The sequence below is a fragment of the Polyodon spathula genome, chromosome 4 (genome assembly GCF_017654505.1).
Source record: "Polyodon spathula isolate WHYD16114869_AA chromosome 4, ASM1765450v1, whole genome shotgun sequence".
Lineage (NCBI taxonomy): Eukaryota > Metazoa > Chordata > Actinopteri > Acipenseriformes > Polyodontidae > Polyodon > Polyodon spathula.
In genome coordinates this window covers 74,632,648-74,654,564 of record NC_054537.1, presented here as the reverse complement: position 1 = coordinate 74,654,564, position 21,917 = coordinate 74,632,648, and the positions used below count along the sequence as shown (strand labels likewise).

Below are 21,917 nucleotides of genomic sequence, written 5' to 3'. Positions count from 1 at the left end.
TGTGGTGATGGGAGAACATCATATGTTGATCTGATGAGGAAACTGATCCTGCTCTGTTCCATTGTCCGTAGGTCTTGCCAGCTGATCTTGCATTGTTCCATGCTCTCCCATCTCATCCATTCTCCCTGCTTGGCCTAGGAACACCTGATCCTCTCCTCCTGCTTTTGCACGTGGGGTTGCCTTGTGCCATGCAGGAGGAGCTGAACTGAGACCATGACCTCCTCTTTCATGCTGAACTTGCCCCATAATAATTTGTTAATAATCTACTAATGTCATTTCCAGTCGGACTTTGGCGCACTTAAACTCCTCGGAGCAGAGACTGGTAGCTGCAGTATTCCTTTACCATAAAGTTCCACTCTGCTGAGGCAGCGTGGAACTCCCACCCATTTCCTGATGTATGAACTGATTAAAGCTTACAGCTTCTCAAGGAACCTTGAACACAGTCAGTGGCCACAGCAGTCTTGGCAGTAAACCAAAATGAAAGCACCAGAGTTTCAATTTGCCCAGTAAAGCACTGCTGTCTATGCTCTTCAACCCTTCCACTACTTGTTGTCTAACTTCTCCCACACAAACTGTGTCCTTTAGATCCCTGTACCATCTTCCTAGACTTTTCACTGGCTTCTCGGACACTGTTGGTATTGCCTCACCATTAATGTAGAACCTTTTATCTGCTACTTTACCTTTAATTATAGAGATGCTCCTTGATTTAGTGGGCTTGAATTGCATTCGTGCCCATTCAATGTTATTGGTTAATTTGCCCAATAACCGATTAGTGCAGGCTACTGTTGTAGTCATTGTTGTCATATCATCCATGTTTGCTCGAGTTGGTGGTAGTCGCATTCCAGAAGCCAATCGCTCTCCACCCATTTTGATGCCCTAATAATTACTTCCATTACCATGGTAAAAGCCAGTGGAGAAATGGTACATCCTGCCATTATTCCAACTTTTAGGCATTGCCATGTAGTGCTGAATTATGAAGTTGAAAAACTAAATTGCAAATCTCCAAAGTAGGCTTTCACTAAATTTGTAATTGTCATCGGTACGCTGAAAAAATCTAAGTAATTCATGTTTCATTGAACCATATGCATTAACTAAATCCAGGAATGTCACATGGAGGTCCTTCCTCCCATTTTTAGCTGATTGAATTTGTTGCCAGATTATGCTGATGTGTTCTAAGCATCGTAGGAAACCTGGAATGTCCGCTTTTTGTACTGAAGTGTCAATGAAGCAGTTCTTTAATAGGTAGGTTGAGAATCTCTGAGCAATAATGCTGAAGAAAATCTTGCCTTCTACGTTTAATAGGGAAACAGGGCGAGACTGACTGAGGCTTGTAGAATTATTAGTATAAAAACTCCACCTGCTCTGCGCCATTTGTAGAACTCCAGAAGCACTCTTGTACACTCTGGCTGGAACTCAGTTAGGCCCTGGAGATGATGACGCCCTTGTTTTTTTCACAGCTTGCTCTACTTCTTTCCACTTAGGTGCACAGTCCTCCATTTGGTATTCTGGTAGATTGATAGGTGGGATGTCTGAAGGAATTGACATAGGCTCCTGCCTTTTTGAATCTGTATGTGTTTCCTCCAAATATCTCTCCAGCTCAAACTTAGATGCTTTTAGTGTGCAATTTTTCTCTCTGGTGAGTATCTTCTTTACAAATTTGAATGGATCTCTATAAAAGTTAGTTCTCGCACGCTACTTCTTTTTGTAGCTTTTCCGTAGGCACTCAGCTCTGCGCAATGTTGCAAGCTTATCTTTTATGACCCTTTATAATAGATTGAGTCCCTCCTTCTGACTTTGTTCTGCTCTTCTCCATTGCTTCCTCAGCTGCCTCCTTTCTCTAACTCCTTTCTTCAATCTCCTGCTGCTGTCTAGACTTTCCAGGAATAGTTTGTACTTTTTCCTTCTTTTTTTTTTTTTTTTTTTTTAACTCCAGACCTCTCGCTTCCATATGCATATGTGACAGGATAGCGTTGCGGGCCCAGGTAGTATCGGCAGGCAAGGAGACTCAGAGACAAGGAAACTGCAGTTAAAGCGCTGCTGCACTGTTTAATAAACAAAAGTAAATCAAAAAGTTGAACCAAACACTGCTCACAGAGCAAAATAAAGGGTTAACAAAAACAAGTCACAAACACAATAATCAGAAACAAAAATAAGCAGCCCAAGGGCCAAAACAAAAGTTTTAAACAGAACTGTTCAGACTGGGCAGGGCCTTCACTGAATCTTAACCAAAACACAGCGTAACAAAACTTTTTCACTCCCAAATTCCCTAAACCAAACAAAGGATTTTCTCCTTTTTATAGCATGTGGCTGGAGCCTAATTATCAATTACTCAATTAGCTCCAGCCACATTCTCACATGTATTTTGGCAGGGATAGGAAAGTAACACCATCCCTGTCAACCACCACCAAATCACCACACAACAATATTATTATTTACAGACAGGGCCCTGCCCTGCCACAGCATAGATGATATCCCCATATTTATCCAGCTTCTTTTCAAGTGTTCCATTTAACTTTTCCAAAGTAAAACAGAGATCTGTAGCTAATCACAATGTTTTCTTGATTGAGGCTTCTCCTCCAAATTATATATTTTTTTTTTCCAGAAAGCATGCTATATAGGGCATGGAGTCACTATCTTCCACACTGAACATAGTGAATCTAACTGGATTTAGATACTGTAGTACTTAAAAGTAGCATACCATGGTTTAATGATATGACTTGAAATTGAAACGTGAATCTATCTAAACTGCAGGTTCATTACTTTGTACAGAAAGCCATCAGGTAAAGGAAGGCTCTGGCGTTGGCTAGATCGACATATTATTTTAATTTAATCAAAACTAATAAAAACAATCCCAGATTTCTTTTCTTTTTGCTTCCCATCCCTCCCCCTGCCCCCCATACGCCCACCCTTGACACTGGCTCCTCTTAGAGCTGCAATTAGTTTTTTAAATTATTTTAGCTAGTCCTGCATCTGAGACCCACTGCATGTGTTCTTGATCCCATTCCTACTAAACTATTAAAATATGTATTTTATGTTATTAATACTCACATTTTAAAAATTATAAATGGATAATTTTCCTCCGGTGTAGTTCTCTTAGCACAATTGCTCAAGAAAACTAAATTGGCCCCCCAAAGTCCTCAATAATTATAGGACAATCCCCTATCTGTCATTTTTGGCTAAGGTTCTAGAGAGAATTGCTGCCAATCAATTGCACACATTTCAATAGCATATATTAAAAATGTCATTCTGGATTTCATGCTCCACATAACACTGAGACAACACTTGTTAGAACAGTAAATTGTATGTTGATAAGCGCTGAATCTGTCTTTCCCTCAATTTTAATTTTCCTAGATATAAGTGCTGCTTTTGATACTGTGGACCACTTCATTTTATTGAATCGTTTTGAAAGCTCAGAGGGATTGTCAGAGTTGTCCACTGTATATTGGTTCAGGTCTTATCGTTCTGATAGGTTTCCGTTCTTCTCTGGTGGGGAGACGAAATAAGCATTGTCAGAAGTTGTCTGTGGCGTTCCCATAGGGTTCTATGAGATCCTTTGTTATTTGTGTTATATATGTTACCATTAGGTGACATTATACACAGACATAGACTGAACTTTCATTGTTACACTGATGATACTCAGCTATATTTGTCTTTAAAGCCAGGAAGTACTGCTGCTTTCCTTGCTGACATCAAGTGTTGGATGTCTCAGAACTTTTTAATGTTGAATTCTGATCAAACAGAGGTTATTCTAGTAGGTTCTCTGAACCCACTAAAAAATGTCGATTTACTTGAGTTAGACTTTAGCAGTCTTTCATAAGAACTAAAACTAGAAATTAGAAATTTGGGGGTCATCTTTGACCCTGATCTATTATTCAAGACTCATATTCGGAAAGTTGCTAATGTATCTTTTTATCATTTGAGAAATATAACTGCTAAGAAGACTAATGCATGCCTTTGTTTCAGATAAAATTGATTATTGTAATGCACTTTTCTCTGGTATCCCAAAATGTGTGGTGCCTCGTTTACAGATTGTTCAGAATCCAGAATAAAACCAGAACAACTGAACATAGTACCCTTGTTTTGGTCTCTTTGCACTGGCAGTTTAGAATTAATTTCAAGATTTTGCGTTCAATTTACTAGAAAAACAAGATTAACTAGGCAGCTTTCTTTTCGGACCCTCTGTCATCTACAGCTACTGGGGAAAACTGGTGAAGACATTAGCCAAAACAATATATTACATACACAGTATTTCCTGCTTCAATCAGTTCTTCTCCAGTGAAAAGTACAATGTTTGAGTTTAATAGATATGTGTTCTACACCACAAATTGTTTTACATTTATACATTTTATATATATATATATATTATATATATATATATATATATATATATATATATATATATATATATATACTCAAACATTGTACTTTTCACTGGAGAAGAATTGATTGAAGCAGGAAATACTCGTTCATTAACAACCGCATCGACTCAATTTCAAAACATTAACAGATTAATTTTATTAACAAATTGAGTTTGAAAATCACTTGCTACTAAAGCTGTCGTTACCGTGAGTTCTATACAATAACACTAGTTTTTGAAAATCCTGCCCGGAGCCTCTTGAAAATTAGAATCTTGCAGTTGAACCTGTCTTACACTGTGAGTAGACGATTCGTGATAGCACAAGCGAAAATACATTATTTCCTTTTAACAGTGTAGTATTAAAGACTGAAGACTACATGTACAGTTTACTTTGGTGCTCACCATGTTAGTGTGTATGTAGACTGTTAATGTCAGTACCTTAAAATAAGGCCTGAGAGATAACCTTGATTCTGTAGCTGAGTGAAATGTTACTTGTCTTTTAAGTATTTTCAATTGCAACAGCTGTGTAGAAATTAGATTTGCTATCCTGATGGCAGAGGTGACAGTAATTTCTCCCTATAGCAGTTTTTTTGTCCTTTCTAAGATAACCCTTCCAATGTGTAGCGTGGACACATACCCTTTGTCTAACATGTTCAATTGAGTTAAGAGAAAGAATCTTCTGAGTTTAGGTGAACTCTGTACTGTACAACAAAACTGTTTGGCCAAGTTGAAGAGATTTGTATTTTATTTTTTTACTCTGGATATTTAACTTAGCTTTTTAAACAGCATTGACTTGCAGGTAAGGCACAAGCACAGGGAAAATGCCTGTACACACAACACCCATCTATTTAATCTATCTTCAGATAAAACGCTAGATTTAATTTACTGTCTATCCACATTTTATATCTGGTCTTTCTGGTTTTTACCAGTTGTTTTGATATACTGTATGCTTAAAGGCTGCAGTTCTGATTTAATAAATACAGATGCTTCTCATGTTCACCATTTATTGTAGCTCTATAAGCGTGGGTTTATATAAATCTTGTTTCAAAATGTATATATCAAATCTGCTTTACTGCATCTGCCCAAAAAATCTGGATCACCTAAACAAAGAAAAAATGATCTTAAATAATCTATTCTTTTTGTAACTTTGATTCACTTTTGCTATCCATGTTCTGCTTCAGTCATCTCATTGTGGTTTAAAGCACATCTTTGGGTGCTTTATATTTCTGATTCTTAAAAGTAGCCTGAATGTGATGATTAAAACAAAAAAATATACAACGTGAACATAAAAACAAGAAATGTAGTTACTCATACCCATATCAACTTTTTTCTTTAAGAGAAAAAAACAGTAAATGCATTATAGGAAAAATATGTAACACACATACTGTAATGTATAAGTAGGGGGAAAAAAAGACTAAAGCCATATTGTGTTTGCATTTTCACAAACTCATCAAAAGGATATTTTATAGTGAAGAGATGTATTTAGAACTAAACATGCCAGCTTTTTTACTGAAAAGGGATTATTGGAACAAAAGGTTTAAATCTATATTGCCATAATTAATTTGTAGCACCAATAGCTATTGCATTTACATTATGGCAAAAATGTGTGCCTGAATTTTGAGAACCTTTTTTTTTATTATTTTGTATTTGTTTATGTGTTTTCATTAGGAGCATGAACATATTCACCAAGATGGGCCCTCACTCAGCTCCCAGAGACCCAAGATTTTCAAGTGTCCCTACTGCGAAAAGGCATTTGCTAAACCCAGCCAACTGGAGAGGCACAATCGAACTCACACAGGTAAATAAAATTCTGTTATTTATAGACCACATCAAATTAGGCTGACAGCAGGTAATGGGTTTGAATAAATGGCCTTTAAGGCTACATTTCCTACCCTTTGAACTGTCTTTTTATGTATGCATGCATGTACTGTATAACATACACCCCTTGCCATGGCTTAGAAATTAGAGCTATCAGTACGATGAAAAAGTCGATGACCATGAAATATATCAACTTTTACAGAATAGTATATAATAAGATATTGCATTGAAATGGTTAATAATTGCTTGATAAATAAAACTGTAAATGTCACATACAGACAGACAGACACCTCCATATATCCGCAGAATCGGATACTCTCAATAACTTAAACTAAAGTTTCATTATAGTTGGATAAGCAGATCTCCCGATATAGGCAACAGTGTTAAGTATGACAAACATACTTATTTCCACCTCCACTATATCCCTTTCACAGGGGATTTCATTTCTAGTGAGAGGTAATAATGGTAACAACCCCTAAATTCACCTTAACTCTATGGTTGACTTCTTTAAAAGTCTTAAAAAAATTCATTACTTAAAGTTTTGTGAATAGGGTCCAGTTTGGTTGTATTTTATATTAAACGTATAGTTTGGGCAGTTTGGTTTTCTTAAAATGGCTTATCTGTTGTTGCAGGTGAACGGCCATTTCAGTGTTCTCAGTGTGATAAAGCCTTTAACCAGAAGAGTGCACTTCAGGTGCACATGGTCAAACACACAGGGGAGAAGCCGTACAAATGTGAAATCTGTGGTATTGGGTTCACTCAGAAAAGCAATATGAAGCTACACATGAAAAGGTCTCATGGATATTCTGGTGAGTGTATAAGTGTTCCCATCCCTCCCTCCCTTTAAATAGCACCCTCTAGTGAAAACATTGCAAGTTTTTTGTATTATATTTTTGTTTACTTTCCAGTTGCACCATGTGGTGTTGGTTCTGCTGAGTTGACCAGATAGGACACATTGAAGGCTGACAGAATATAGCTTTTGTCAACCTACAAAATAGAAGGATTTTGGGTCCACTGGCACATTTTTAACAAAGCCATTTTCAAGAGTAGCAATTTAATCTGCCACTTTTCAAAATCGGTCAGCATACTCTTCTATCATGATGCACAGCGTGAATCACATTGCCTACCTATACACGTTTTTCCACTCTCAATGAGCATAATACCATTACAGTTAAGTGTTGCAAAACATTTTCGTTTTGTAATGTTAAATATTTGAAAAGGGGATTTATTTACTAGCTTTTACCATTAATTATGTTTTTTTTTTATACCATTACTGAGAAGAATGACCTTATAAGCCACTTTGAGAACATGAATGTCTTGAAATTAATTATTTAGCAAACCATATATTAAATGCATTGCTTTTTTAATATTGTTCTCTCGGATTCTCGTAGTAAATTGCCCAGAAAATGAATTTGTGAAAAAACTTGGCATTGATCCCAGTTTGACAAACTTTTAAAAATATTTTAAATATCAGTACAGTATATAACAGTTGTCGCTCTTTCAAATACAGCTGAGCTGTGTATCAAATTTTAAGGCATCTGAAAGTTTTTTGTGTCTATGGCTCGATCCATGTTATCCATGGAACATTTTGACTTATTGCTGCTAGAAAAGAAATCGGCTTTTAATTTGGTACACATACTGTATTCTATGATTCCTTTGGCAACATTATTTACCATAAATTTAAAAGTTGAGAATAGCCAGCTGTCATGCAATATTGGTTTCTGGACCAAGAAGCTTTCAGATATAGGCTGTACTACAATGTGCCGAAGGGAAGTGTTAATATTGATTTTAGCTAGTGGTTTAACATTCTATTTTGCTTGTTATTATATTTAACTAAATTTACTGTTTTACTTTTTGTAGGCAGCGGACAAGAAATTACTATTGATCAGGAACAAGAAGAGGAAAATGACAGTCGTGAGCTGGACTTGGAGGATGTGGTCCAGGATTCTTCAAATGACTGGCAGTGTGGGATATCAAATGTGTTTCGATAGATTCCTGGCAAATCCAAACTTACATTGTTAGAGGAAAACACAAAACACATACATTTAAAAAAGAGTGAAATTCTGAACATACATGCAACTGTCCACTTATTTTTAAAATATTATATAGAAGTGACTTGTTAGGTGATTGAAGGAGGATGTATAGCCTATGAATTTTAATCATAACATGGTTGACAATATTTTCTGGCAGCAGTCATTGTGTGTGTGTGCGTGCGTGTGTGCGTGCATGGAAAAAAAGCTGCAAATAGACATAAATAAAATCTTGTTGTATCCAGTAATAACACAACTGTGTGTTCACTGTACCCGTGACATCTTGTGTAATTGTGTTTCCAACCTGCTCTAAATATTATGAAAATGTAAGATTTTATTTTTGTTTCCGCTGAAATGAGCAAACAAGCTATATCTTTTCAACATATTAATTTGTACTGTTGTATGCCATAAAAATCCCAGAACTGGATGGCATTCTTATTATCTTTTGCAGTTTAAAGGACTACTTTATACCCTCTGAATTTGCATACTCATTTTCAACACACAATACTGTGTGTGTGTTTAATTTGACTGCTGACTGCTACAGCTTCCTAATATACTGGCCTCATTATAGAAAGAACATCCTGGTGACTTTATATTACATGCCAAATGTCCATGAGCTGTGAAACAACAACTCATAAACAGATATTACATTAAACATTAGCAAATTCAAAGCTATGTAGCCTAGTATTTATTAAATAATATGTTTTAATTAATCAGTCAGATGCTTAATTCTGGGATATGTTATTAGTCTTTGTCCCAGTATGTATTTTTTTCAGTTATTTAGCAGTACTTTGTATTATTTTAGATGTACTTGTGTGATGGCAAAACTCAATACAGCTTTACTGTAAAAACATACTGTAACCTCTAAAAGAAGTGATATACAAAACACTTTATTTTAATGTAAATATTGTACAGTTTGGATATATATTTCAGAAATTCTTTACAGGACAGTGTTGGGAATGGCATTTAAACTGATGTTTTCTTTATTTAAACACTTGCTGTCTGTGTACAGTTCATAAGTTGTATAGTTTGTGACAAGACGTTATTTTGTTATGTTAAAGTATTAACGTGAAAATAAATTCTGTACTTTTTACAAAACCAAACAAATTTTCTATTCCTTTTTGTTTTGCTGTATGATTAGTACCGGATACATTATTATTAATTATAGTTTCCTTCTGAAGACTTTCTGAACATATTTCAATCAGCTTTAGCTCTTCCCTTAATTTATAACCCTTTTATATTGCTTTCGAATAGCTGGTCTTTACACCTCTTAGCTTTGTTGCTTTCTCATTTTTATCCACTCCATGTTCAATGCATTGCCAACATTAATACATTGTTTTTCTATTATTTAAAATTTTGTTTGCACCATTTTCCTCTGTTTCTGAGGAGGAGCTAAGAGTCTGTATGGTCACTCAGCATGAAATTGTTATTTGGAAAAGCCTCTGCCAACATCAGTTATGCCACTAAAGAGGCCATATGGTCCTGTATAGTAGAGAAAGTCAGTGGCGTCTGGGTTACCAGGAGGACAATCACCAGGTGATGACCTGCGAGGGACGATAACGCCTTACCACTTTACAGCCGCTAAATACAGTTTGCGAGTGCAAAACGCTGATTTGGGTGTTGCAAATCACTGCACATATTCTTGCATCAGCCCCTGAATGAGGTACCAAACAGCATTAGCAGGGGGTTATTACTTTCTGCCTACTTTTCAATGATATATGTGTTTGAAATATGCGCTATATCTAGCCTCAAACAACTCATGTAATTTTGAAATACGTATTTACAGATTATACGTATTGTCACAACGCTCCCTTGATCTGGAAGAAAGAAGGTTATTTTACCAAGAACAAGTAGAAGAATTGCGGGGAAGGTTAATAACAGTCCGAGATTGACTGCCAAAGATATTCAAAGTGAATTGGCTGAAAGTGGGACTGGGGTTTCCATTTCAACCACAGGGCGAGTATTGCATGGTGAAGGTCTCAGCGGTTGCAGGCCAAAAAAAAAGCTATTTAGGAAAACATCACTAGGACAATCACTTAAAGTTTGCAAAATGGCATTTGAATGATAGATGGTCACAAGTTTTGTGGAGCGATGAAACAAAAATCGAGCTATTTAGTCATAAGAATATAAGAACATAAGAAAGTTTACAAATGAGAGGAGGCTATTTGGCCCATCTTGCTCGTTTGGTTGTTAGCAGCTTATTATTGGGGAGTTGGTTCCAGACTCCCACAATTCTCTGTGTAAAAAAGTTCTGTTCTGAATGCCCCTTTATCTAATCTCCATTTGTGACCCCTGGTCCTTGTTTCTTTTTTCAGGTCAAATAAAGTTTCAACAAGTTTGCTTACTTACTTTGTTATTCATGGTATTCTTCATGAAAATTGAAGGCGAGTGAGTAGCCAAAAGGAAAGTGAAAGATCTGACAGCTGTCCAATCATTCATGAGCAGAGGTGGGGTGTTACTATGTTAGTAAGCATTGAATTTCGCCAACTGTTATTGAGAAAAATAACACATTTCAGTATTTAGAGTTTAATTTTCTATTGATATATTTTTTATTTCACCAGACAAGGGAAACACCATAGTATATTTAGTTACAAATCCACTTTCTGTGAATAATTGTACTGGAGATAAGTGATCTTTAAAACAGAGTAGTGTTGCCAAATTTGTCAAATTGAAACAAAGCTAGACGCTATCTACACTTTTTTTTATTTTAGTTTATTAATGGTTATTTGTGTAAACATGCTATTTAAAAATATTTGCATTGCGTATTTTATATAAATTAGTTAAAGAATAAGTGCAGCATGCACAATTACTACCTGAGACTTGGCCTTATCAGAGTGAGAATGACATATTGAATATGTTGTGAGAAGGCACTGTGTAAGATAAGAACCTATGAAATAGTCAGAGTGCCCGCAAACAACCAAGTCTGGTCTAGACAATGTGGGGAAGCTATACTGAGCATCACAAGAAACATATCACTGATATTTGAGCATAAAAAGAAACTTAACACTTACATTTGGATAAAATTCACTAAATGTGATCGAAAAATGACAAACTCTGTTTTAGAGTAGGTGCAGACATTTTATTGTGCTGATTAACAATTGACATTTTAAGGTGAATTTAAAAGCTTCACAGAACTTTATGCATTCAATTCACGCATGTAAGTATTTGTAGAGTTTTGGACACTTTTTCGTTGTGCTTCTTTATGGCATTTTGGTCAGAAAAGCCGAACAGCAATATTTACTCTCCCTAACATACCTAGATGCATTTCACGTGTCTTATGAACTCTTAAGTTCGCATGTTTTTTTTTTTGTTTGTTTTTTTATTCAGAGGAGAGATGTTGCAGGTCTGTAACTCCAATTCTTGACCATGCTGCATCTGTGTCACCCTGAGCCTTAGCAAAAAGGAGTCAAGGAAAGCAAAACAGTGGATTGTTGTTTTTACTTGCACAAGCCCATGGCCTAAGCTTATACCACAACTCGTTAAAGGTTCGAGTGTATGCCCATCCTCTGTCACTATTCACCTGCACTCATTTTATTGGAGGTCTGCTAGGCCCCAACTTTTTGAACTGCAGTGTCTGCACTTCCTCCATTGTGGCAAAATTATTAGCAAGCAAAAATTCTACTGTATGCATGTCTTATTTTTTTGATTAACTTAGAATATTAAAACCTGGCAATATACCAACAAATAAAAAATAAATAAATAAAAAGATAAAGAAAACTAAAACACACTGAATGTGCTCACATTTAAATTAGTATTTATTTAAATTTAAGTTGTTAATTTAATTATTATTTTCAGGAACCAGCAGATATAATTTATATAGACCTAATAAAATCTATTTTTCTATCGATAAAAGTATAACAAAAAGTAGAAGAAATTTTAATTTAAAATTCTTAGGAAAAAAAACGTTTTTTTGCACCGCTAGATTAATTAATTTTAATATATATATATATATATATAGATATATATAGAGTACAAATATATTTTATATCTATATATATATATATAAACATTTGTTTGAGGTAGAGAGGTGGGCCCCTGATTGGACGAGGGGCGGTTGGAGGCGGAGGCTGCTGATAGGTGTCCTCCAAACGGATTCTCTGGAGTGAGAGGGGGCCGGTCAGTATAAAAGGGCTGCAGTCTGGCTACGAGGAGTAGAAGGAATTAACAGGCAAATGAATAAGCAACGACAGTAACACAGAGGAAGGACCAACCAGAATCCTATGATTACAGTTGGCCGCGACATAGGCCTTTTACCCTACGTGGTGCGAATTCCCCCTGAGACCATTCTGAGGGAAGCAAGAGGGGAGAGGACGGACGTCTATTTGGCTGAGGGAGCGATTGAGAGAGAGAAGGGAAGCAGGACGGGAGTCGAGAGACGGGTCCTGAGGTGCTGCGGCTGCAGTTCAGTGTGTCTGTGTGTCTCGGTCCTTCCTCCCATCTTTCTGCCTACCTTGTGCTCTTTACCCCTCTATTTCTATTCTAAATAAACACAGGCTGTCACCTCCATTTTCTACAATCATTGCATCCGTCTGATTCCATAAGGGTGCTACTTGTAATGTTGCAATATGATATAAATAATATTAAAATAATACAAATATACTGTACAGTATATTTAATAACTGATTACCCCAAACAGGCAGTAGTGGTCAGTAAATTATCAAAAAAAGAAAGAAAGAAAAATTGTTAAACACAGCAAGATATTACTGAGCTTAAGTTAAAGCACTGATGAAGAGCAGCAGCTTCGGGGGAAAAAAGGACAGACGGTTCAAAATAAAAGCAGATTAAAACTGAAAAGAACAAATAGGCGGTTGCCAAAATCTCATATTGTGTTAAAAAAAAAAAAGAAAGGTACATTTTCAATAAATTGATACATCGTTAGATGTTATATTAATGTGTTGAAATATACAAACTTTACATCAATAAGCTTACACATAAAAATGAAAACAGACCTTAAATAGAGGGCCTCGTTCCTATGCGAAGCTGTTCAAACAGGTTTTTTGTTTAGGTGATTAATTCAAATGAACCAATCACATGCCACTTTTTGTTAATTCGACTGCGCAGTCCGCACATCAAAATAATAAACAAACATGGCAGATTTCACAGGAGATTCCTTACTGCAGCCTTTGTACTTTTCAATTCATGTTGTTTCCGCAATACGAGGTTAAGCCTCTTACAGAAAATCTTTAGCAAGTATCAAATAAGTTGTCGGTTTATGGCAGGAGTTAGATGAGGTTGAGGCAGATATTGCAAAGGAGTGGCACCAGTTTGAAACTCGGGAGCTACCTGCTAATGCAGGGTGTCATCGATCGCTTTACAATAGATTTACTAATAAAACCATCATCGAAAGTGCTCAGAAATGTAAAGCCCAGGATCAAGACTGCAACCACTGTTTGCCCGTCAAGAAAATACTTCGTGAAAAAGGGTGTGTGAAAGTTTCTCACAGGAACCTTTTTTCAAATAAATGTGTTTTCTGTGCGAAGTCAAAATGGAGGCGTGAAAGAAGTGGTAAAAGAAACGCATTGCAACTACATTGCTGTCAAACTTCTCGAGATCGCAGAGGCTAAAAGCGATGAAAATATACTGAGGAAGATTTGTGGAGGGGATATAATTGCATCAGAGCTTTGGTACCACAAGTTCTGCTATGATAAGTACACAAAGTAGGCTATAGCTATTGTTTTGTTGTACAGTAATTGCAATGAATGAGTGTTCAATATAATAATTGGTAAATAAGTATAGTTTCATAAATAATATTTATTAAACTAAATAAATTAGTGAATAATTGTTTCAAATGAAGGGTGCCGACACTTTAGTCTGTGACTGTATTTATAAATCCATATATATTTAGTAAAATGCATCTTAACCTGCAGATTAAATGTGTTTTTTTATTCCACTTAATAGGTTTAAAACTGATGACCAGCCTAAAGTTCAGTTGCCTTCCAGCCCAATACAATGCCGCACAGAAGAGTCTGAAAATGACAAGTTCATATATTCCCACAACTCATGACACAAGTAAAATACTATTTGAAGCTGCGTAAAAAATCACAAAGCTCTGTACAAAAAAAAAAGGCACCGCAAACCAAATAATGCAAAGCATGTTAAAGCCTTATAAGGAATGTCAGGTAAAAAACAAAAAAACAAAAACAAAAACACAGAAAATATATTGTTAACTTGCCTGTTATTTGCTGAAGAAATACTGTATAAGCTATGATAAAATATTCACGACTACTGTAGTCAATAACATGATTCATTTATATGTATAAAAATATGTTATGGTTATTTTTATTACCAAATTGTAAAAACTATACTATTTTAGATTTATTTTGTGACTGTTTTTAGTGCATGTGTTAATTTTGATTGTGTATTTTTTCATAATGCATGTCTCAAATATGTCCAGTTTAATTGTTGTGTTTCATGTTATTCTACATGCAGTTTTTTTTTTTTTTTAAAGTGTATTTTTTCATGTTTTCTTGTTCTGATTTTTAAGCAATGGGAGTTGATGTGCCCCTTGAAATCGATGTCTACAGTGAAACCCTTCAGTTAAGTAGACTACAGGATATTACATTTGCACTTGCAAAGTTACCTGTCTGGACTACCTGGGTGGACTGGTTTTAATTGTCTTCTCACAGACCAGGTACTACCAGATCCAATATTCATTCTTTCCCAGTAATAGATGCTGCCCCTACTGAGTTTGTAACTGTCAAAGAAATTCTTCAACGCTCTGTTTCAACAACAAATGTACTTCAACTCGATGCTGTTCCAGTTGTATTTGATCAGGCAATTTATGCCAAAGCACAGGTGATCTATTGGTTAGATGAACAACTAAAGAAAAAAACTGGGGCAGTTCCATACCGCAATGACATACTTGACAGTGCTCGGAAAACGATATATATGAATATGAGTCGATTCTGATTGAGTCTGAGGTTATTGCTGAAGGTTCCATTAAAGGAGTGATGACAGGACACTACTACAATTGTAGCATGCAGGCCCACAAATTATTATATGAAGCAATGCAGCATCTCCAGTTTCAAGCATTCTTGGATCAAGATGAAGACAAAGATATTCACTACAACTTGCTGCATTGCATGAAGGAGATCTTTTCAAATGAACATGGACTCCCCCCCCCAAACGAGGACACATTACTTTTACAAATGAAACGTGCAAACTATCATGCAGCAATTTACAGCCAGAGCCTTCTCCCACAAATTAAAGCTCCACCCCCTCCTGGCTATGGTTGGAAGGTGAAAGGTGGGGAACTGACCATCCACTGGATGGAAGGAAAGCTAGCTTGTGAGAATATTTTCGAAATAGTCCACTGTGGATGTAAAAAATCAGCATGTGATAGCAAGAACAGGTATTCTTGTAGGAGGCAGAATTGTCCATGCACAGACCTGTGTGGTTGCACAAACTGTACAGATTTACCAACACAGAGAAAAGCAGTGGCAGAGAGTGGAAGTGACAGTGATGAAGATTAATATTGCATGTTTTTTTTTATTTTTATTTTTTTTAATCAGCAGTTATTCTTTCCCCCATTTTTATACCCAATTATTATTCAACCGATTTCACCACTGCAACCCCCCCAGTAACTATATATAAAATATTTTAAGTTTGCAAATTGAAAACTATTGTAAATGATCACAAACAGGGTGATTTTCAAAGCAGTTAAAATCGCAGTCGCAAAGTGATTTTTAAAGCAAGATTTCTGTAACCAAATCACTATATTTCTACATTTAAAAGTTGAACAAGTTGATACGTGACTCGTTTTATATAAGCTCATTGAAACCTATGCACTCAAATCTGGTTTTAAAAATCACTTTGTGACCTGGTTCTTATTTTGCACCTTTTGAAAATCAGCCTGTAAAGTGTCAAAATCTCATCCCTTGTATCTAATTAATGTGCAACCTTTTCGTAAAACCAAAATAAGTAAAAAATTATTTTAGGCACCTAAACAGAAAAAAAAAACAGTAGCAAAAATGTATGCACCTGATTTATTTAAAAAGTACAATTTCTAGGCCCTTTTTGAGATTTTGGCAACCACCTAAAAGTTGAACAAATCGCAGTTTAAATGTTTTCTGTCTTTCCACAAGGTAACACACCATGCAAGACTGAGAAGAGACAAAGTCGTGTTGCTCATATTTATAGCCTTTGTTGAATCGGCACATGCGCGCTGGTTACCTGATCACAGTGTTTGCTAACCAGCTACGTGACACCCAGACATTTTTAAGCCAATCATTGCCAGTCTTGGCTGACGGCTGGCTGCTACTGTGCATGATGGAATTGGGAGCTCACATTTTTGAACAAGCACAGCCTGGCTTCAGCCCATTATACAGATTGGACGAACGGCATTGTTGATGTGCCAGTGTCACGTGAGAGGGGGGAAATGAAATCACATCACCCAGAAGAAGGGAAGCGCAGTTCATTAATAAGAGTCTGGGGGTTCGGTGAGCAAGTGAACACTGTTAACCAGCCGCCTCTGATTTACATTTTAATCTATTTTTTAATTTTCAAAAATCAAGTGGGAAAGATAAGAGAATACTGACCAGCTTTCCTGATTCAATTGTTATCCATTATAATTGTTATTTATCAACCTTCAGAAATGACATGCTGGCACTGGAATAAAGACCTTAAGCTATTTTGTTATGTTAAAAGACAAGTATTTTATTTTTTGACATTCACAATAGTATTTCAAAGCTTTAATTTACACTCATTCACAGAAGCTACATGCAAAGGGGGTCCACTGGTCTGTTACACATTATTAGAACCTGGTTTTACATGCAGAGAAGTTTGGGAAAGTATCTGTGATAAAGCAGCTGAGTTGACATGATAGCAATTTAATACAGTGTTTTTTTTTTCTTTTCACGATTTTCAATTTTCATTCATATCCATTGCATGCTCCATGTTTGATGTCCCTTCATTGGCTTGGTTACTCTACAGGTAATAATTGGGTACATTTCCGTAGGCAGTTACATGTGGGCCTGCATTAGTATTATGTACAAACACATCACCATCTCTACAGCACACTTTTTTTTGTACAAAATGCTGTGTCAGCCAGCTGTTCTGTAGTCCTCGCATAAACTGAAGCAGATTAAATAACACAATAGGAAAATCAACAGGGGTTTAGAGGACTGAATTCATTTCAGTGATAAAACAGTGCAATTCAGAAGAGCTTTCATTCTTTTTTTTTATATATATGGCTGGAAAAACCCAACACCGTACCCATTAAGAGTTTAGTACCTAAAGTAATTCATTCAACATATATAATGTATTAGCATATTACAGTATATACTGTAATTACAAAACAACAGTTAAACAGTCACAGTTTAGAGGCACATGTCTGTTAAGCAACAGTGGAATACTGAGATGTACACTCTGGAATAGAAGCCTATTAGTGAGATAGACAAGTGGTCAACTCATCAGGCCGGTTAAAATAGTTGAATACAAATGATCTTGTTAACTATACCAAAAGTATTTATGTCAAATGAGCTGTCAAGCAATAACAAAAACTGCGGTGCAAAACTGCTTTGAGGAAAGAAGAAACAAAACACCAGTGAACATGTCAAAACCAATGGGTTGAGCATCCTTCTGTAAACAAACAGGTCACTGTATAAATACAACAGTTCTCATTGAACACTACTGCATGTATATCTCAGCAGGCAAAATGTTAAACATTGCGTTGCTATGTAGAAAACGTTACATGAATGTGTTTTAGAAAGGGGTAAGAGTTATATTATGAAGCAGAGATTATTTTTTGATAACCTCTTTTTTTTTTTTTTTTTTTTTTTTTTTTTTTTTAAGGATCCTCAGCGTTTAGAAGGTGAACCGGATCGACTGTCTTTTCCTCCCTGTAAAAAAGAAAAAAATGTAATTCGAATGGGTTTACAAAGCTTACATGCAATTATAATAGGTTTACAAAGCTTGTAAATACAATTGTAATATGTTTACAAAGCTTGTAAATGCTTAATGCTGTTGTTTGCCTTTCTTCGTTACCAAACATTTTAAGACTGAAGAGGAAGGGCAAAGGTGTTGCATGCATTATTTATTATGACATTCTTATGAAAAGTCCTTCAGATGTTAAAGTGGCTGGCTGCTAATTTCACTTCAAAGACCTATTGAGTCTGCTGTTTTCTTGCTGTAATGGTTATGTAGTTATGCAGCATTTGATCAACAACGGTTCACGTAATAACATCTCTAAATTTCTGTTCTTATTTGTAACAACCGCACTCCTTTTCAAATTCAGTATAGCGCTACTGGTGACTTCATTTCTTCATAATTCCCTCTACAAAACTGTCTTAATTCAGTACAGGAACAGAGTTTAGGCTCTGTTATCAAATATATTTGATTCATTTGCAGCTTTAATACAGCAGTTGGTACTGCTGTGTTATCAGTGCTGCAATTCAAGGGATCCACATTAAAAGATTAAAAAGGTTACTATGTATCAGAAAGCCCTGATGAACCACATTCACTTATGTTATGCAGACAGGAAGCTTGGTTAAATCATTTAAAAACAATTTCTGTACATTTATAAAATCTTAATACAATATAAGTTACCCATAGTACATTTGTACAGTCATTTTCAAGTTGCCCAAGTCTGACTTGGTTTTTCACACTGTTTTCTGTACTTTCTACTACTTTTATCAACCATACAACTTTATTATACGTAAGCAAAAATGCTGTTTAATATGTAGTATACTACAGGACTTGTGTAAAGACTGTGGAGTGTTATTACACTTATAAAATGAATATGAGATGACAGTGCAGTTACATGGGTCTTGGACAATCAGCCTGTCCAAGCATTTTATCAAAGCAGACATACAGAGAAAAACACAGTTGCTCAACGTTTACAGCTGTACACTTGATCATCAGAGGCATAATATAACCTTGACTGACATTCTGACCATGTAGATTAACAGTTTTCAAACCAAAAAACTTTCAACAGATAGAAACTAAGTTACTGCTATACTCTCTAACCTTTTTGTAATGCCTTATGAATTATTTCTTGTTGAACAGCAATCTGTAGTCAGATGACCAATTTTGACATATAGCAAAAATCTGTATTGAAATAATGTTGCCGCCATACAAAGCACCTGAGCCAATGTGAAAGCTCTTATATCACATGTTGCATATTAGATTGATTTTATTATTAAAATGACATGTGGAACCAAAGGGGCAGTCTTGAAATGAAAAATACTCAAAAGGGTTTGAGTTTATATTGAATTCATTTAGAATTGTATAGAGAACAAGGTCAAATATCTGCTCCACCTGAAATAAAAACATGAAGCAACAATGAAATAAATACAACAACAATACAAGCAAACAACAATCTTGACACAAATAAAAACTCTTCAGATGTCCAACATAACATGGAAGCCCAAAAGAAATAATAATAATACATATTAATATGTATGGCTAACAAACCCTTTTAAAGTATCTGAGGCCTGTTTCAAGAACTCTTCAACCTAGAGATTTTTTTTTGGTTTTGTTTTGTTTTTGTGACCAAACAACAACAACACAAAAAAATACAGAGAACATCTTCAGAGGAGAAACATTAGACAGTTATGTGTTTCTGGCTGACAGAAAAACGAGTTATGCAACATGCAGTACACCTTGTTTTCTGTGAGCCAACTATTTTTGGATCACAATTTAATAAAAGGAAAAGGGCAGAAGTACAAGGCTGCTTTTGTCTTATCTAATTTAAAAAAAAAAGAAATGCAGACAGGATGGTTTGGGGCTGAGATCCATAGACAACTGGAGCACCGTCTGGGTTAAAAGCAAGCTGTGCAGGAGGAAAAATATTGCTTATACATGCCCTGGAGGAGTCTTGAAATATTTTAAACAAGGGAATGACGTCATGTTGGGGTAAAAGCTGTCAGATTTAATGTATTACAAATAAACTGTTGGAGCTGGACGCACCCATGTCCAATGGTGCCGTTGGAATTTAAAGATATTTAGTTTAGCCCTGATGATGAAGGAGAATTCCACATACAGGGGTGTAAGCTATAAAGAGATGGTAGAAGTGAAAGGAGGATTTTGGTCAATTTAGGCCAAGCTGGAAGATTAAAACACAAAAGGGCTGTAAATTAGCGAATGTTACAGACCCCAAGGGCAGATGCGAAATGATGATAAATTACTGTAGTGACAGGAATACTGTAGTTAAGGGTATACGCAGGTAAACAGTGTTTACTCACTTTTAATTGGGGCAATACCTACTTCTTATGTAAGAGATACAGATTTGACTCACTTCTACTCTCCTGTCATGCTCAAATTCTGGGTTAAAGACAAGATATTTTAACTGTGAGCATTTGTGTTGTGTTATGTTGCTGCTCGCGAGACTCACAGCTGAGAGCTCTCAGTTAGAATCACTGCATGAGCAGGTGGATGTGGCCTCTGGACTGCATGTTCTGTTTGTGTGTATGTATATGTGTGTGTGTGTGTGTGTGAGTGCTCTGGGACTGGTTGTGTATGTTCTGTTCACACTGGACCTACAGGGCGGTGCTAATAGCCTTCATCCTACCCTGAAAGTACGCTGAGAGAAATGTTCAACTCCACCAAATGGGAGTTTACCCACTTGTTTAATTTACCACTACACCACTGTCTGTAGGGTATTTCAAACTGGGAAAGTTATGAAGGATGTGGTATAGTGTCAGAACCCAACAAGAGAAAGAGGACGTTTAGATCCAGTGTTCACCAACAACACGGACACTATAAAAATTAGCATACTCATACATTTCATGAGGTTGGACTTTGATCTGAGAAAAATAAAGTGGTTGAGAGAAATGGAAGAAAAATCTAATTGCTTTAATTCAAAACATGCCACATAAATATAAAATGTACATAACATTTAAAAGACCACATTTAATAGATCAATGGATCTATTATTAAGCTTTACAGAAAAGAGAGAAGTGCAGAAATTGGGAAGAATATTGGAATAAACGCCACTGCTGAAGAGAAATTTAAAGGAGGAATCTATTAATGAGGTTGATGAAGATTGTAACCCTTGTCATGTATTAAACAAAGATTTATTTTTTTATGATTTCACTACGGAGGAAACAAACAGTAAGCCACTAAATCCAGAAAATGTACACACAGTTCTGGATGATCTCAGGCTCAGTGAAGCAGAGACATCAAAAGCTACAGGAACTAAAATATAATAAATCACCTGGTCCATATAAGTTAATACTACAGGGTAATATTAAACAACCGTCATATTTTAACTTGGATACACAACTTGCAGGTAATAGAACCGCAAGGGTTAAGTGACCATAATATGATAAAGTTTGTGGCAAATAAATCAAGGGCAGTACGCAAATCAAAGACAATGGTATACAATTTCAGGAGATCGTATTACAAAGGAATGCAACAGGAGTTTTTAAACATAAAACTGGGATAGGATACTAATAGATAATGAAGCTGGAAATAATTGGATGAAATTTAGAGATATAATGTTAGAAATACAGGATAAATTTATCCCAAAAATGAGAAATGCTAAACTTCAATTAAAAATCAATTGATTAAGCTGGGTATTAAACATAAGAGAAAATTATACATTTATCTTAAATCAAAGGGAGCAGCTTCACAAATAGAATACAGGGAGGCCTGTAGAGACCTTAAAAAGTCAGTTAATTACAATTAGAGGCCAGGCATCAAACTGGTGTAACGTAACAAGTGGGGTACCACAGGTATCAGTACTGGGACCATTGCTACTCTTAATCTATATG

At 35.8% G+C, this 21,917-nt stretch overlaps 2 protein-coding genes across 3 annotated transcripts in view; one reads left to right on the top strand and one right to left on the bottom strand.

The window, feature by feature from the left end:
• LOC121314847 (zinc finger protein 236-like) overlaps positions 1-8,261 on the top strand; it is a 93,260-nt gene extending 84,999 nt beyond the window's left edge. For both annotated transcript variants that reach the window (XM_041248561.1, XM_041248560.1), the window contains 3 exons: positions 6,026-6,155; positions 6,808-6,984; positions 8,036-8,261. In XM_041248561.1, the coding sequence (XP_041104495.1) occupies positions 6,026-6,155; positions 6,808-6,984; positions 8,036-8,166 (438 nt within the window). In that variant the 3' untranslated portion in view covers positions 8,167-8,261. The remainder of the gene's footprint in view (positions 1-6,025; positions 6,156-6,807; positions 6,985-8,035) is intronic.
• An 8,578-nt stretch (positions 8,262-16,839) lies between these two features.
• The window catches only part of LOC121314846 (myelin basic protein-like), an 84,511-nt gene continuing 79,433 nt past the window's right edge, over positions 16,840-21,917 (bottom strand). The window contains 1 exon segment of the mRNA XM_041248559.1: positions 16,840-18,044. Within this exon segment, the coding sequence (XP_041104493.1) occupies positions 18,003-18,044 (42 nt within the window). The 3' untranslated portion in view covers positions 16,840-18,002.